Source organism: Triturus cristatus, chromosome 7, assembly GCF_964204655.1.
Source record: "Triturus cristatus chromosome 7, aTriCri1.1, whole genome shotgun sequence".
Classification (NCBI taxonomy): domain Eukaryota; kingdom Metazoa; phylum Chordata; class Amphibia; order Caudata; family Salamandridae; genus Triturus; species Triturus cristatus.
This window is the reverse complement of record NC_140590.1, coordinates 1,269,819,675-1,269,838,742: the sequence shown is the minus strand read 5'-3', so window position 1 is coordinate 1,269,838,742 and position 19,068 is coordinate 1,269,819,675. Positions and strand designations below refer to the sequence as shown.

Genomic DNA, 19,068 nt, shown 5'->3' with positions numbered 1-19,068 from the left:
TACTAGAAGGCTATCCTTCCAATACAAACCCCATTCTAGACTCACGCAGACACCCTTGCACTATGGTGCAAAGGTTTGTGCGTGGTGCAATGCAGCAAATTTCAGCACTGTCACTCGGGAGAGGGGAGGAGTGTGCCATATTTCTGTAAATATGGCGCTCTCCTGCCCTCTTCTTCTCACGCAACATAGCGCAGCTTATTTGCCTGCTGCAGTACATGCATGGCAATTTGATAGATAGACCCTCTTTTGTCAATAGAAGATATGTTTCTGCCCTATTGCTCTTGGCCTTATCCAGGCCCACAGCTTTCATCAGGATTGGTCCTACCCTCTGTCTATACTAACCTTACTCAATGATGTGTTGTTTCTCTTTTTCTCTAATTTGGTAGGTGGTTGAGGAAGGGAAAGAAAAGACATAAATAAACAGCTGTACCTGAAGTAAAATACTTCAGCATCTGGTTTTGTGACAGATCATAGATGTTTAAATCGCCACCAAGTGTAAACTCGCGTTCTAGTGTGCTGTTCATCTGGCTTGCACCACCCTTATGGCACCAGCCTTCCACATCTTAAAAGAATGAATGGGATTTATATTGGTATTTTACAAGTGCATGCAGATACCACAGTATCTGTTTATTGTCTAAACTTCACATTTCAGTGAAAATCATCTTGAATGAACTGATGAGGATCTTGCTACATATGCTGAAAGATTAATACAAATATATAGCAAGAATATATCTTGATATATTCATTCTAATTTAATCAGAAATGTTAGGTGCTACATATGAACCACTTAAAATCAAAATGAAAAAATGCACCCTTTGTAACAACACTATTGAAGTTAAGCTGCCAGGTCTCATTGTTGATTTTTATCATAATTAATCACCATTAACTCGCATCTTGTATTCTTAAAACTAAATATGGAATACAGATTGCACTCATTTGTGGTGTAAACTATGCAGTTCACAAGTGAATATTCTACAAAAGCACAGGTTTTACTTCTGAGACTTCAACAAATTACACTGTAATTCCTCCCTGGCATCCCATATCTGAGTTTTAAAAAACTCGGTGTTAAGAATACAAGTATTTAGAATGAGGATAGTTGTTCACCAGCTGAAAAAAAGTAGTGTTGCCTACTTTTAAATATTATTCTGTAATCTTCAAAGTTTGAACGGTAACAAACTTTGTCAATGTTTCTTAGATTTAGGACCTGATTTAAATGTTGGCGGAAAGGGAACTCTGTCATTACCGCAACAGAGTTCACCCTCATTAACCATTAATGCCCTCTTGCCCAATTTAGAATACTCTGCCTCTGCCATGGTCAAACTACTCTGATGGCCTGACGGAGTAAGGGCCATCGGAGGTTTGGCTGTATGATAGCCCACCTAATTTAGATTGGTGGACATACATCAGATTTTCAATGTCTGACTCTGTCAGACAAAAAGCTGTAAAAAGGGCACTTAAAAATAATGATCAATGCCCCTTTCACCATGGGAGAAAACTCTCATGGCGAGGGGGGCATTGTTTTTAATTTTCAAAGAGCAAATTCCATTTTGTTTAAAACATTTTTTTTTTAAATTGTTATTTTGCCATACCGATGTATTATGTTGAAGGAGCAGTCCCTCAAATTAACAATGCATTCTAGGAACTGCCATAACAGTGGTTCTGCCAACGCTGGGTGGCACCTCCGTCAAGGCGATGGAGTAATTGACTTCATCGCCCTGGTGGAAAAACTGGCCAAATGCCAAGAATTAAATTGGATCCCATGTATGAAATCACAGATTTATGATTAAAGAGTGCCTCAAGCTTCCCAGGAAGTAACTGCACTTTCACTTGACATCTTGCCAGTGATGGAACTTCATTATTCTAGGACACACCACTAGGGCGAAGTATGCTAAATTCTTGGCTATGCCAAGAGTAATGGAGTATAGTTCATGGTGTTTTAAGCTTTTCATTTTTATGGGATGAGGTTGGCTTTTGTTTTCTCTGTTTACTCCTTTGCTGGCTTTGGATTTTTGCACATTTAAAGCTCCAAGATAGCAGCTGTTTCCTGCCTAATATCCAGGTGATTCTGATTCAAAATGGGCTCGATTGTTGTCTTGGACCTTGCAAAGAGGAGGCAGCTTCTGAAAGGAGCATGTCTAACTGTCTCACTGCCATATACAACAGGTACCTATAGCCCCCAAATCTCCTTCTCAGACTGCGTAATTATAAGGTTAACATAGCAATGCAAATTGAGATCTGTCAGCCAGCCTCATCTAAAACTAAATCAGCTATCAGTGAAGAAGGCAATGGCCTGGTGAGCAGTGCTTTTATTGGGTTATTGAATTATCAGCTTACAGAAATGAATGCTTTGATGCCATACCTGATTTGTGCAATGGTTTCTGGTTGGGATGCATAGTCCTTTCGCTAAAACATTCCTTTACTGGGTTGAATTACCCTGTTTATCAGCTTATTATTTATCTCTCTTTTCTCTGGTTCTGTTTATTGGTTGAAATTATTTTTTGTGTCCTATGATTGTGAAAAAGTAATTTAGAAAAACCATGCAGAACTGTGACCCCAACTTTCAATGTTTCATAGGTGTGTCCGGTCAGATCTGGTTCAAACTGGTTTCCTTTTTCCTGTCTGGGACGACAGAGGATCAGGCGCTGTTGCAGACGTTGGGCTTTGGAGAGTAGAGAATGATCCTGCCCAGCCTGGAGGTATTCATTTTTACTTAAGAAGCAATTAACTAATCTAAAATTTTGTATAGCACAAGATTTTTTTAAAGTGTTGTCACAGGCCTCCATTACGAGATACCAAGAGTTTGGACAAGGAGATATTGGGGCCGGAATTAACAATTGTGTCCAGTATCTTTCTCCAAACTCTGGGCATAATGAGTTGTTGGGCAGAAAGGTAGAACAACACGTGGTACCAGTATTACTGGTTCAATATCCACAGACATATCCCTATTTCTGGCCAATAAAAGGCTCTTTTACATTTCCCTTTACCACCTTCTTCAAATAGGTGGCAAATGGGAAGAGGGATCATGGTGGATCACAATGTGTAGAGGTTGTCAAATGGCAGTGATTGCTCCTGTGAAGCTGAAGGAAGGTTTCAAATGTACCCCTTAGTATTGGTTGTGGGCCTGTAAAGAAGCAGGTGGGCACCAAAATGTGTATTTCAAATCTTGTTTATTTAGTAAGATGCACGAACCCACATCCGAAGCACCCTCATCCCGTGACTTCCAGCACCAGATGCCTGACTCACAGGGTGGGTGGATGACCGTGGGCAAGAGATTAAGCAGAAACAATTCAATACATGCTAAGTAATAACAATTTCATTGCCTGCTTGTAAGTTGACAATTATGACAGGAAATGAGCGTAGCACTAATATACATACGTATCCATAATTACATTTACTCCTGCTTAATAAAGAACAAAAACAAGATACACATCAACATACCTAGTGAAGAACAAAGTCTTTATTTTTAACAGGCAAGGAAACTTTGAGATAACTTCTGGTTTCAGAGTTTTCCTCATTTTGCAGTCCATGCTCAAGACCTGGTACGCGTTCCACAAGAACCCCTTGTGACTCATTAGCATGTATCGTTTTCAAAGCTGTATGTGAGTTAGAGGTACAAGAAAATGAGGACTCTTCACTAAGCATACCTGATCTAGCACCCCTCTCAACAAGATGGGGTCTTGATACATCACTGGTTGAGTTTGTGATAAACCATTGTGAGTTATCAAGTAATTCATCATCTTGTAAATGTTTGTATCGCATAATTCTTTGGAAAGAAGTCCCTTTTTTTACTTTACCTGGGCTTTTGATCATTACCCAGTCTTCAATCCTAAAGTCTTGATCTCTAACATTATTTGTGTTATCAAAATACCTCTTATATATAGAGACTGTTGATGTAATGTAGTGGTTACCAGTCTCTTTTTATCTTCTCAGGCACAACAATCAGTCCTGGGATATAATACCTTAAGTCAATCAGGACATTTATTAGACCTGGGGTCTTTTTTTCGTAACACGGTAAATAGAGAAATTTCTGTGGATCTATAAGGTGGGATTAGGTATGAACACTGTTTTAGTTTCAAAAACACATCTACTGGAGTTTTTGTAGACAAGGCAGTCTGAATCCCTTTTTTCAAGAACTTATCCTTTCTACAAGAGCATTGAAAAATGGCATACAAAAGTGCTATTTTTAGGTGTTTTCTGTGATGAGACAAAATAAAATCTTTCATTTGTGCAGATGTGAAGTGAGTACCATTGTTTGGTTTTGCCCTCAATATGAAAAATGTTTCTTAAAAATTGTATTACCACCATTGTAGAAGGTGCCGAAGTTAACTCAAAATAAACCTATTTAGAATAGTAATCAACTAGTACAATGAGTTATTTTTTGTCAGATGGTAAGAATTCAAAAGATCCTGCAAAATCTAAAGTCAACTTACACTAAGCATCATGCAAAGGAGTCTGACTTGTCTTCCAATGTTTTGTCGGAGGAAAGACAAGTGCTGCAGTTGTCCATCCATTTAGATATCTGACTGTCTATTGTTGTTTTAATTTTCTCGAAGTTCCACCCACTCCTAAGTGGCCTTCAGGAGGATCTTTGAAAAGCTTGTCGCAAAGAGACACTGGGGTATGAAAACATCAGCATGCATCAGAATGCCTTTAACAATGGACAGCTCATTTGCCACTAGGGCACATGATTTGAGAGGCATGGGTGAAGATCTATCCTTGGGCCAGCCCTTTCTTACCAAATCCTTGGCTGCCACCAATACCTCATTTTTCTCCATGGCAGCTAACCATTCTCTATATTGCACAATACCAAATGATTCTATCATATCTTCAATCATGATTACCACACACTCCACATCATCAAGTGCTTCTTCCTCAGATTGTTTTTAAATAGGCATCCTTTATAGACAATCCGCTCTGATATTCCGTCCTCTTGAAATGCACTTAATGGTAATGTTAAATTTCTGAAATCAGCATAAAGGTCTCACTAACCTTGTGGAGGCCTTGCCAGTTCCATTACCGTCAAGTAGATGTAAAAGAGGTTTGTGATTGGTAAAGATCTCAAAATTGGTCCCCCAAAGGAAGGTCTTATATTTTTCTACAACCCAGGAACAGGAATGTCTTCCCTTTCTATCATGCTGTAGTCAACTCCAGCTTGTTTCAAACTTATTGATGCAAAACCAATGGTATTTTCTCTACGAGATACCCATTTGGATAAAACCACATCCAAGCCATGCTGGCTAGCATCCAAAGTGACAAGACGCTTTTGAACTGATGAAAAATTTGAATGAGCAGGTGCATTAACAATCAACTGCTTGACTTTTTTGTGAAAGCTTTATTGGTGATGGTATCTAGTTGAAATGTCATTCCATTTTTTAAAAGCTTCCATAGTGGTTGAACTGCTTAGGCATAACCAGAGATAAATCTAAAGCAATACTCACTCATATTTAGAAATTATCTTAAGGAATTCTTGTCTTTAAGTGGTGTGACCTCAGAATTGGATTCTATAAGAGAAAATCTGGGTTTAATAATAAATATTTATCACCTTTAAGCATTTTTCTAACCTCTTTCAAAATATCCAAAACCTTCCTTAAGATTGTTTTGTGTTCAATCACGGATTTAGAAAATATCAAAATATCATCCGGGTAGACTTGAACACCACTAATTCCTGCCAGACTTGTGTTCATAAGTTCCTGGAATACACTTGCCAAGCCAAACGGTAATCTCAAAAATGTATATGCCCCAAATGCAGTTGCGGAACCGGGAAGGGTCAGGAGGGGGGTTGCGGTCCGCCCTGGGTGGCACTCTTTTTTGGGGCCATGGAGGTGACTAAGTCGACCTCCCCCCCACCCCCCATAGCAAGTCATTTGTTGACCGGCACATTCACCCCCTCCCCGGAGAGCAAGTCATTTGCCGACCGGCCATACTCGCCGCCTGCTCTTACCAGCTCCCGGGTGGGAAAGTCAGGGACTGCCCCAGGAGCCAATATGACTAGCTACGCCACTGCTCAAACTGTGTCACACAGGTGGTGGGATCATCTGGGGTCAAAGGAATTTGGTGATAGGCCGAACTTAAGTCTAAAAGACTGACAATTTCTGCATGTCCGATATTGGCTAGTAGGTCTTGTATTCTGGGGAGTGAATGGCAGTCAAAGACTATATTTCAGCCCATAGGCAAATATCTCCAACCTTTTTCCAGACTATTACAATGGGGCTAATCCACTTCGAAGAATCTGTAGAGACAATTACCCCTTCTTCCACTAATTTGTTTAGCAAATTCTTCTGGTCATCTCTCACACTAAGTAGGATAGGTCTAACTTTGTGTGCCACTGGGATGGTGGATTGTTTCAGCCTATTTAAATGTTTGAACTTGTTATTATTTCCACTTTTGTGTTGAAAATCTCAGGATAAACTTCTAAAATTGTGTCTAAACCTTCATTATGTTCATCATTAAAAAGAGCTAAATGTGTCATTCAGCTGTACCAGATTGTCTGATCCTGGAACCAGTTATAAACCCATCTTTGCTAGATCTTGCCATCCTACTATATTTTTACCTTTCACAGCTTACTTCTTACATGCCTGCCCAAGCAGGTCACTCTTTCCAAAAAGTAATCGAGCATGTCAATTTCTTGGTCCCCATATGCTTTGGGAAGAATATCATTAGGTTGTAGAGGTGTTTCATTTGACCAATGTTGTGTATATAAGACATCCAAAATAATGGTAACAGGTGCGCCAACATCTGCCATCATGCTCAGTGTTAAATTGCCAATCTTGACTTCACAAAATGGGCATTTAACTTTTTAAGTAGCATAAGAGTCCTACCTAAGATTCTTTACATCTTTCAAACACTGGTCCTCCTTGTACCTAGTGACAACATTGGGGACTTCCAGTCGATGTGTAATTCATATGTTTGGGCAGGCAGAAAAGAACGGCTTGCTACAGCAATATTCACTGAGCCTGCGGGGGGAATTGGGGATCTCTGCCCTGGCTCATTACTATGTGGTTGCTCACCTTCACTACCTGATGCACTGGGCACAGAGGGGGGCTAGTAAGGGATATATAAACCACACTATGGATGTGTGGCCCCTCTGGGAGGTGCCCTTGCAACTGAAGGTTTAGCATACCAAAACACTTTGGAAATCCCTAGTCACGAGGGCAATGCTGGCGGTCTGGAGTTAGGATTGCTGTTGGAAGGTTTCTTACTTCCTTTCCATCCCCCTTCCCTCTCCTCTGGGACAATTCGGAGTACACTTCAGGACTAACCAGGGTCCCCTTTCAGAGGTGGTTGGAGGGCGGGGGCAAAACCCTTAGAGATCTATTTGACTACGACACTATCAAAACATTAGAATAATTAAACGAGGAATATGTATTCCAGAATCAGAACACTTTTGTTATATGCAACTGTGACCTTGGCTGCTCACCTAGAAAAATAAATGGGTACCACTGGAACTCTTACCCCCTACAAAAAATATTTATTTTATTGAATGGGGGTCAGACATGCTACTTCATGAGTATATGCTATTTTGAATTGTTAAACCTGGAATCCTTGATGTGGTTTCCCCAGACTTTTTGCCTCCTGACCTCCAGTTTTTCTGACTTCATTGTTGCTGGCTTTAGGATTCTGGGCCCTTTATCCTGCTAACCAGTGCTAAAGTATATTTAATATATTTATTATTTATTTGCCTGATTACTTAAAACCATTGCAAAGTTACAACCGTGCTAAAAGAAATCCACAAATTCGTAAAAGCATGTTAATAAATCTAAAATAAAAGTGATTTTAGACAACATATGCTGTAGTATCTATCCCCAAATTTATAAAATCATGTTGATAAAACTAAAAAGCACAATAGTTTTAAACAGTGAATGCCATACTATCTATGTTAAAACTAAGGATTTCATCATGGAGGTTAAAGTTCATTTAGACTTTTGCAATTAAAAACTTCTCCAGCTTGTTCTAAAATACACGCTTATCGCAAGTCTGTGTCGGTTGAGTCAGTTGGCTGCTAGATTGAGTGCTAAAGTGAATATGCTCTGTACTCTAAACATTGCAACATTGGTTTATCCACAATTGGCATAGTTAATTACCTTATACTTCCCTAGTAAATTGCACTATATGAGCCCAGGGCCTGCACATTAAATGCTAGTAGTAGGTCTGAAGCACTGATTGTGCCACCAACTCAAAGCCCTTGAAACATGGCTCAGGGCTGCCATTGCAGAACCTGTGTGTGCAATTTTAAACTACCATTTCGACCTGGCAAACTAACCTACTTGCCAGGCCCAAACATTCCCTTTTATTACATTTACGTCACCTGTAAGGTAGGCCCTAGGCAGCCCCATGGGCAGGTTGCAGTGTATTCAAAAGGTAGGACATGCACATATAACGTTTACATGTCATGGTAGTGAAAGACTGCTAAATTCATTTTTTACTACTGTAAGGCTTAACTCTCCCATAGGTTAACATTGGGATTATCTTAAACCTCTTTTACGGGTAATTTCCAATTGGGAGCAGATAGAAATTTGGGGTTTGGTGTCTCTGGACTCACAATTTGAGATCACAGCTGATGGTTAAGTCGAATTTCAGTTTGTAAGTCTGAAAATGACACTTTTAAAAAGTTGGCATTTTCTTACTTGAACCATTCTGTGCCTCTGTCTGTCTCTGAATAAACATCTGGGCTAGGGTGACAGCTGGTTTTTGTGAAGACCCTCCAGACAGTCACACAAATGGAGCTGGGGTGTGACATATTCCTCCTTATGACCCATCAGCAGGCTGATGGACCTTCCTGAGGTAGAGTAGGAGGGAAGAGTTGACACTTGCACCTGAAAAGGGCTGTGCCTGTCCCCACACAAAGAGCTGGAGAACCCCCTGTAGTGTGTCTAAAACCAGGGCAGGAAAGGCAGGGTCCTTGTGATCTTCAAATGCCTATTTGATTTCTCCCCTACTTTAAAGGCACATTTGGGTATAAGTACTGGCCCCCTAACACCACCAAATCAGAGCTCTACTGGACCCAGGAACATTCTGCTTGGAAGAAGAGCTGCTCTGCTGTAGGAGGGACTGCCACTTAGTTACTTGCTCTGTTGTGTTGGCCTGCTGCCTGCTGCTTCTTGCCTGGGTGTGAGAAGGACTGAACCTGTTCTCTACATCCTTGAACCCAAGATTGTCCAAGGCCTTGCTGGCTTGCCTCCTATTTTCAGAAGTCTTGTTAGTCCTACCCTTGCCTGAGGTGTCCCCCTCCAGTCTTAGGCCTCAAAAGTGGGCTCTGCAGCTGTTTTGCTTCAAAACCAGTGCATCAACCCAGTTGTGGGAGAAAAAACAATGTTCACGCAGTGCCAATTTGATGACGGTGCAGGTCCCGACTACAAGGTTCGATTATGACGCAGCTCCAATCCTTCAACATCGTCTGTGCGGCTCGACAATGATGCTCTGTGCGGCTCGACAATGCATTGCCTGTACCTCAACAGAGTACTGTGGTGAAGCAGTAACCTGACTGTGCAGAAAAGCTTGACGTGTCGTGCTCTCGATGTCAACGCTTTGCTCCATACAAGCTACTTCTTCAGCAGACCCTGCGTGGCTTCTGTAGCTGGCCTACCATCTATTTCTGTTGGGCCGAACTTTGGATTTGCACAGGACCCTTGCAACCTCAAGTAACCTTTTGACCATTAGTGGTTTTTAAGCACTGTTTTTGCCTTTAATCTTTAAAAATTCATATCTCGACTTCTACTTATTGGATGTTTTTTGTTTTGTTTTTATTTTAATGAGATTAATATTCTATATTTTGTAAATCTTATATGGAGTCTAGTTTTGGTGTTTTTACTGCGTTACTGAAATTAAAGTGTGCAAAAATACTTTACACATTGCCTCTTATGTTAAGCCTCGCTGCTTTGTGCCAAGCTACCAGAGGGTAAGCGCAGGTTAATATAGGATGTGTATCTGACTTACCCTCACTTGAGTGGTGGTCCCTACTTGGACAGGGTGCATACCTCTGCCAACTAGAGACCCCATTTCTAACATGAATGCTAAGCGGGGAAAGATAAATTCCCATCCCTGCGCTCTTGGGAAAAGGCACTGGGTATAACATTAGACCAGAAGTAATGAAGGGAAATATTGGAACAAGCTAACAATTTTGCCTCTCAAGCAGGGGGCAGGGAAACCCTACTGAACATTCTTTATACATGGCATTATACTCCGACATGACTGTTGAAGATGAGAAGTGGGAAGAGCCCGGCATACTGGAGGGGATGTGGGGTAGAGGGATCACTAAGTAAGTGCCTCCCAACTAATATATGCAGGGACATTTCAATATCAGGGAAGGGAGGGTAATCCCCCATAGGGATATGGACACAGCACTGAAACAACAGCACTTGTTGCGGTCTCATATGTGTCTATCAGCGTCACCCTTAGTTCTAAGATTTCCCATGTGAACCTTATTGATGCCGGTGGACTAGTAGAGTTTACTCTACCTCACCATGATATCTCAGATACTTGTACTCAAATCTGTTCGAGTAGGACATTTTGATCAAAAGTGATTGGCTTCTTACGGGAGGCCCCTTTACTCCTCCTGCTGTAGTGCTCCACCTTCAACTGTGCCCCAAAGCAGGCACCTCCTCCCCCAAGGCCCTATTCTAGGAGCCCGGGGAGATTTCCAGCGCTGCATAATGAATCATTTGGCCAGGAGTAGTGAAAGGCTGACAAAGCGCTGCATCACTTTAGCCTTTTTGGGTGGCGTGGATAGACCCAGTATGCACAATTTTACCAATGTCCAGCCCTGCACTCCCATAAGCCATGAGAGCACAGCAGCCAAACAGTCAATCCTGGTTTTCTGCGGGTACAATAACTACCTTTGGAGCAGAATTGGCTGGAGAAACTATGGTGGAACCTGGGCATGGAGTAGCTCTCTATAGCAACAAAGGGAACGGAAAGAGACTTTTCCAAACAATGGGGACGCTTGCTAGCCTTCCCTAGTAATGACTATGAAAAACTCACTTGCCCCAAGAGCCTAAAAGCACTGAACATTTTGAATGGCTCCAAATTAGATAGTTATTATTCTATGATTCAACAACATAGGGCTGCGCAGTCATGAACTCAAAAGACTTTCTGCTTGGACATGAGGCACATCATAAGTTAAACGTTCTTGAGATCTAGGTTGAGGGAAGCGGCGGTGGGGGACGGTTCATAGGAGGAAGCATTGTTTGAGTGCAGGGGAAAGGGATAGTTGTCTTTTTTTCTTTCCAAGGTTTTCAAAAATATTCTTACCACACAGAAGTCTGTACTGGTTGTGCTGGAAGAGATAAATGCTAATAAAAATGTATATGAACTTACAATTACCAGTACTGAGGTGCAATTAAGCTATTTCATTTTTAACATAGAGGCCTTCTTTCATGGAACTACATTTGATGCAATATTATATTTTTTTGTAAGAAATAAATAAGAGGCCCCTTAGCACTTTGGACAGAGAGAGAGCTCCTTCTTGTACCCATGCAGTTTCCCACTTACAAGCTGCATGTCAAATTGAGGAGAAGAAACCTTCTCCCAATAAATGATAGTAACATGTTCTTGTGATGCTCAGAATTTTCTTAAAGGAGCATTCATAGTTTACTGTCTTTTCCTTTGGAGTTGGTCACTTAGTTTATCTCTAGAATTGTTGCAAAATGCTTTTTTACCATGATGTTTAAAAATGTGTGTTGTAAAATGCATTGATCAGCTGCACATTTTCAAAACTTTCTTTGAAGTTGGAGGTTTACATGTCAGAATATCGACCAGTATAAAAATAGGAATAAATAGGTACTTGCTAATCTTAACTTCACATCTACATACCTTGCATATATTCATATTGACAAGGTATCTTATGTTATGGTAAGGCATCCTGGTGCTGAACATATGTGAGTCTAGGCAAAGTTATGGCTAGCGGGCTCCTTGAAAAAAACAGATCTTTCGCTGTTTGTGGAATGCAAGAACTGAGGAGGCTCATGTGTGTAGCACTCAAGCAGGCATTGCACTTGATCTGGGTACTGGGTGACTTGTCTGAGAGGAAGAGAATGAGTTGTGTGTCATTGGTGTAGGAGGGGATGTTAATGTTGCGAGAGTGGATGATGCTGGCTAGAGGGATCATGTATGTGTTGAAGAGGGTCTGGATTATGTAGGATCCTTGCAGAACCTCATAGAAGAGGTCACAAGTGTCTGAGGTGTACAGTGCCAGGCTGATTGACTGGCTCTTTCCAGTCAGGAAGGAGCAGATCCATCAGAGTGCGTGTTCTTTGATTACGATGCCGCGTAGGTGTTGGATGAGGATGGGGTGGGGGTGGGAGACAGTGAGGTCCAGAAAGAGGAGGGCTCCCATGTCTTCTCTGTTCAGAGTCATGTGGATGTCATCCTTGGTAGTGATGAGGGCAATGTCCATGCTGTGTTTAGGTCTGAAACAAAACTGAGTGGTATTGAGATGTTAGTGGCCACTGAGATATTCGATGATGTGTCTGTTGACGATTTTCTCTACGATCTTGGCCGGAAATGGTTGCAGCGAGATCAGTCTGTTGTTGGTGCATATTGAAGGGTCCTCTGAGGGTCTCTTCAGCCATGGGAGTACAACTGCAAATTTCCAAGCATCTGGGAAGGTTGCATAAGAGGTGAAGGCATTCAGAATGGCCATCATCCTGGTGCCGATGGGTTTCAGTTCTCTGTAGTAGGTGAGATGGGGGTAGCAGTCTGACTGGGCCCCTGAGTTGCTAGACTTCATGGTGGCAGCAGTTTCTTTTGGGGCGATAGCGGGCAACGTGGTTAGCACAGGTTTTCTACATAGGATGGGGAGGCATTTAGCAAGGTGTGTTGTGTCCAGTTGTGCGTTGAAGTTGCAGTAAATGGCAGTGATTTTGTTGCTAAAGAATTGAGGTATATAGTTGCAGAGGTCCTGCTAGAATGTAATCGAGATGGAGGAGGCCACTGGTGAGGTGAAATTCTTCACCATGGCGAAGATTTCATTGCTTCTGTTGGTGTTGGCATTGATGCGATATGCCAGAGCGGTGCATTTTGTGGTTCTGATCCTTTGTTGGTAGCATCTCATGACACATCGGAACATGCTCCTGTCTACATTATCCTGGCTCATTATCTATTTGTGCTTCAGTGTGTGTTGTGGAGTTTCATCAGTCTGAGTTCCTTACTCCGTGTACCAACTAGCCTTGGATTGGGATCTAGATCGTGTTGCTTTGCTGTGTTGGGGTTGGGGCAGGGAGTCAACACAGGAGGTGATCCAATTATTGAAATTCTTGATGGCTTTTGGGGATGGTGTTGCTGTGTTTGGGTCAGTGGGTTTTGAGAGCGCTGCTCCTGTCCTTGTCAGTGATACAGCTCCAATTTTAGAGAATTTGACTTGGACGGGGATGAGGGAAGGTACTGATATGTGGAGTAAAATATAACCAATCTAAAAAGAACCGGAGGTAATGTTGTCAATATTGGGGTAGCTTCCTGGATTTGTACTTTGGGAGCCATGGACTTTGGACTGTGAACCGGGTGATCTGACAGCCAAAAAGGCCTAATGAAAATGTGTCTTCTAGGTAAAGGGGAACAGTAGTGGAGAATGTGACTGGTAATAGACATAAATATTGACAGTACATGTGAACTCCTGGCAGAGTAATATTAATCTTGATTGTGTACCTTATGTTGCTTGCTTTGAAATGAAAAAACTCTAATAGTTTGTTCAATTTTTTTAAAGAGTAGTCAACCTATGCTTACCTTTATTTACTAACCTTCTGGACATTCCTATTGCTGATGTTCTTGCCATGCTATGTTTTTTAGAATGATACTTAAGAACTCTATTCTGGCAGCGTACTCCTTGGAGAAAGACATCAACATCACTCATGACGTTTGCTTGCTTTATGCAGCCTGAGATGATTTGATCATACTTACCAGAGTTGCTTTTGGCTCCCGATCCAGCCCTGTTAGCCAGACCTCTCCACAATCCACAGCGCTTCTGCAAAGTAAAAGTAGTCATATATTCCTGCAGTCGAGACAAGGTTTTATTCACGAACAGTGACAGTTCTAGTAAGCCCAACCAGCCATTCAGAACTAGTATAGCACTTACAAAGTCTGTGGGTCAAAAAGTAGCAATCTTCCCATAATGGCTTCAGTGTCTTTCCTTTGCTTCAAAGTTGGCCCACACAATAACATCTTGCCTATTCCAGGCAAATGAGGAATGTTCTATAACTGTCAGCAATTTGGGGACAAAGTTGAACGGTTAGAAATTAACCTGCACCGTCTATGTTTTCCATTTAAAGGTTTGACTTCAGAGTCCTTCTTATCTGTTAGCAACTATAACAGACCATCGGATACACCGTACATCCTGAAATCTGATAAAATAACACTCCCATCACAAGGCGCCTCTGAAGACATTGCTCTGGTTCTTTATCAGACACAAGAAATGGTCAACATCTGGGATGATAAAGGTAAGCTCACAGATGTTTACGGTCACTATAAATCTCTGGTCACTGACAGATTAAATACGTCAGATGAGGGCTGGCATATAGGGATGTTGGGAATTTTTAGAAGTTCTGCTGACCCTGATTGGCTCCTATGTTTAGTGAAGAGCCAGTCACATGTTAGAAAATTTCGACACATAAATAATGTTTTCCCAGTCCTTTTGGAGGCATCAGTGCGGCCAGAGGTTTTGCCCTTTGATCAGTTTGGTGGGCCTATTATTCGCTTAAAACTGCACTCTGTAACTAGCATCTAGTCAAGCAGTCTATTCTATATGAATAAGTATATATATCAGCGTGTTTGTGTGTGCTTTAAGATTTTGATGCAGTATTTTTCTCACAACAGACATTGATGAAGCTGATGGTCTCTTCTTTAGTGACCATTGAAGCTCTTTTATACAGTGTGCTGATTTTTTACCTATGATGACGGGGCTGTTCTTTCCTGCTCACGCGCTTCATCAAAGTGCCTCACTCCAATAAGTAGAAGTGACAAAGAAATACAGTTCTTCGGAAGAGTGTTTACTGATGTTAAATATCTTGATGAGTGCTTACTGTCCCACTTTCCCAAGGCCCCAAGTTAGTCCACTTCACATATTCAATACGCAGATCTGCTAACTCTCCAGCTTGTGTAAATAAAGCAAATCTTCCAAGATAAGTTGCCCGTGTGAATTTCAGTGGGATCTGCCATCTTATAACCGACACCTTCAGAGGTGGCCACTACTTTCATTTTATTTATACTGTTGTGGTTCAGTACTTCAGACCATTTTCATTTCATCTGCAGCTCAGATGATGGGCTAGCTAAGTCAAATTCTAATGCAAGGTTATGGATCTGCTTAAGCCCACTCAAGCCTCCTGGAGTTGGTGCTACCATTAGCTTGATTTTGACAACGTTTGCTCCCTAGGCCACTTCTAGCTGCACTGCAAGAAAGTCTATGTTTACAAATGGCTCCCATCTGGTGCATGGATAGCGCGTTGGGCTGTAGAGCATGCTAGGCACATCAGAGCAAATAATACAATTCTCACTAACCCAAGGATGAATGTCTGTAAACAAATATTTTCAAAGAGCCTTCTCATCCCAATAAGAGAGCCAGACTTAAAATATGAAAGAGAAAAAACCCCAAAAAGGCTGAAGGCAAGTAAACAAATTAAGAATTATGCAAACATTTGATGGAAAAGAAAGCATTCTAACTCATCAGTAAGATAGTCTGATGAGAATAGTATTGCATATTTTTAGATCATGGGACGAGAATACATGCCCCCTTTTGAGGAGCTATGGAGGGGTGAGCAGACAAGTTGGGCAAGGATCTCATGTATTAGGTCTGAATGAGGGTTGTTTATGCACTACTTTATTCTAAATATGTGAAATTTAAACGAGGAGATATGCTGCGGGTCTCTAGGCCATATGCAAGTGTGCTTCTACCAAGAGAGGATAATTCACTGTTTAGAAAAAGGGAAAACAAGAAACGACACAGGTCCAAAGGTGGAATGAAGAGAAATGTGTCAAGTGAGGATTTTACAAGCTTGTGGTTTGACACAAATAATCAGCAACTTTGTTTGGCAGTTATGGTCTACTATGTATGCACACTCTGAGCGTCTCTTACTCCTTGACCCTTATTTACCATTTCATTTAAAATAGTATTTTAAAGATCAACTCCCAAATTTGAGGTTCACAAGTCGTACCTCTATTGTGCGTTCCCATTGCTTACAATCCTTGTTGACATACTGGCAACATTACACAATGAAGGAAGAATTATGTGATCTTTAATGGCAATTAAAAGGTCTGGAAGCCTTAAAATATGGAAGACAATCTTCTTAAAACAGCCAGGACTTACATAAAGGACATGTTTGACGAATGAGTAGGAATGTATGAGCGTTGGACTCATGCATATTTTATCTTGTTTTTTAGGGAGTGGAGCAGCTCGAGATGTCTCCTTCTGGAAAGCTGACCACTGCTGCAGCCTGGGCCACATCGCCGTTGATAATTACAATAAGCCATCTGGATCATTTGCAAAGGAGATTAAGGCAGGGACTCTGGTGAAGCCTACCTCCTTTGTCCAGGTTTGGACAGATAGGGGTTCGGGAGCTAATAGCGATGGTGCCATTTGGCGTCCTGTGTGTCCACCCGGTTATGTAGCCCTTGGCTATGCAGCTACAGGGAACTATGCACCACCTTCCGCTGATGACTTCCGCTGTGTTAAAGCAGAGTATGTAACCCCAGCACTTTGGACCTGGGTTTGGAATGATAGAGGAAGTGGGGCAAGGGATGATGTCAGCATTTGGAAAGCATCTCCAATAAATCCAGAAGGTCAAACCCTCAATGCTATGTCTGGTATTAAAAGGCATGGGGACATGGATATCCCAGCCTACGTGCTGAAGAGCAAGTATGTTTTAGTCCATAATAGCAAGCCCACCAAAAAGGTAGTCCTTTATGATATTAAATATAACTTCAATGATAAGAAAATATTGAGAACGGAGCCCTTAGAATTGAGTGCCAGAACCAAAGTGCAGAACTGTGCTGCTCCCAAAGATAGCCCACCTGTTTATGCTGAAAGGCAGTTGTCCTTTACTATTGAAACAGAATCTAGCTGGAGCTTTGAATCCTCCATTGAGATAGGAGTTACCGTTGAGGTGAGTGCAGGCATCCCAGGTCTTGGAGATATGTCTGTTTCCTCTTCTGTCACCACCACTTTTACTGTGGGTACCGCAGGTAGGCGGATGGAATCAAGGACTGACAGTATTAATGCCAAACTCGAAGCTAGGCCGAAGTACTCTGTGGAATACTTTGTCATAGGAACGCGCTACACTGCTGACATACCCTGGACCGGAAAAATGAGAACTATCTTTGAGGATGACACCATAAATGTCCAAGATGTAAAGGGGGAATATATTGGGGTGCAGGTGGCTGAGATTATTGTGAGCGCTGACGCTCCAATCCGCTGTGGCTAGAGCAGAATGTCACATCCTTGCAGCTTTAAATCATTTGAGGGTGGTCTGGCCAGTCTCTTGTCATGTGCATTTACTTATGAATAATTTACTGATGTGTTTTCTTTTGTATACATGATCCACTCTGTATCACCCAGCAATGAATTAATTCATATCCCCATCTTCATGCACTGACATGCACTGACAACCGGTGAAGTGCACACACTCTTTGTGCAGCCTTCACCATTTGTATTTTACTTTTTATATAAAAACGCAATGTGCAGTGCCAATAAAATATCAGGTGACGTTTACAAAACATGTATATGTGTGTATCTTTCTTGGTAGATTGATTTTGATTACCTAGTGTGCGTTTGCAAACAGACTGCAGTTTGTTGCAATTTATATAGGTAAAAGGATCATTATTAGTGTCTCCTCTGTAGACTCTAGTTGAAACTATCAACAGTGGTGCTCAAGAATGTGTGTTCAGACCAAAACTGATGTCTATGCACTAGATGATGATCTAAGTCTATGCTATGAAAGTATTGGGAATAATCAATAGTGAGGCCTCAAATAAACAGATTGCCTGGAGTTATTTCCTGAATTGTTTTCATTGACAGTTTAGTAGGATTAGAAGTCCACAAGATAATGCTCAAAATGTATTCTCACTAGGCCTGGGCAAAGCACTATGCTACGCTCGCGAAGTTTGCGAAGTTCGCGCTACTTCGCACTACGCGAATTGCACGTAGCACAGTGTGAACACGCGTAGCGTAGTCTTGCGTAGTGCTGCGGTCATTTTTTGCTTGCTCGCGGTCCTCAACGTCAAGTTGCTGACCGTGAGCAAGCAAAATGACATCCCGGCGAGACTTTTTCCTTGTTCGCGATCAGCAACATCAAGTTGGCGATCGCGAACAAGGAAAATAAACCTCCCGGCGAGATTCCCAACGCGAGGAGGTCAGGTTTCTCATTGCGAGGGGTCGCCTATGCTCGCGACCGCTCGCGATGAGAAACTACCAGTTCGCGTTGAGAAAGCTGCCGCTCGAGTAAAAATCTCCTCGAGCAGCAGAAAACTACAGCTCGCACTGTGCAAGATGCCATTTTCAATGATTGCACAGTGCCGGTTGCTTGTCCGCACTGTGCAATCATTGAAAACAACATCTTGCACAGTGCGAACATGTTACTACGCAGTTCGCGAAGTGCTACGCGAAGCTCGCGTAGTGCGAACTGCAGTTTGCGTAGCTTCGCGAAGTTCTACTTCGCGAACTACGCCCACCCTTAATTCTCACCCAAGTGGCCATTTAGTGCGTAGAGTGCTTGAGGAATGAGTTGAAGGAGAATTTATGCAAGAAAGACATAACAGAAAAGATAAAAAGTTCAAAATGGATAGAGACAGTGGTTCGACCAAATAAAACCAACTGAATACTCTGGATGTGTGCTGACCTCCATGACCCTAGTATCAACTTTTAAGTCGCTAGGCATCCAATGCTAAACATATCAGGGATGTTTTGTTACCTTAGGGAACAGGGATTAATCCCACCCTAGATATGGTATTTGCGTACCACAAAAGTGTCTTGCATAAAGATTAACGTCACCTGATATATTTTATCACTCTGAAAGGAGCCTACTGGTTCGAAAGAAAACCATTTTATCTAACCTAGGTTTGACCACGTTCAAACAAATGACAGATACCCTA

General features: G+C 41.8%; 1 protein-coding gene across 1 annotated transcript in view; it reads left to right on the top strand.

Moving 5' to 3' along the window:
- LOC146811799 (uncharacterized) overlaps positions 1–17,694 on the top strand; it is a 78,584-nt gene extending 60,890 nt beyond the window's left edge. The window contains exons 6-8 of the mRNA XM_085618793.1: positions 2,575–2,696; positions 14,259–14,426; positions 16,363–17,694. Of these exons, the coding sequence (XP_085474919.1) occupies positions 2,575–2,696; positions 14,259–14,426; positions 16,363–17,402 (1,330 nt within the window). The 3' untranslated portion in view covers positions 17,403–17,694. The remainder of the gene's footprint in view (positions 1–2,574; positions 2,697–14,258; positions 14,427–16,362) is intronic.
- The last annotated feature ends 1,374 nt before the right edge of the window (positions 17,695–19,068 follow it).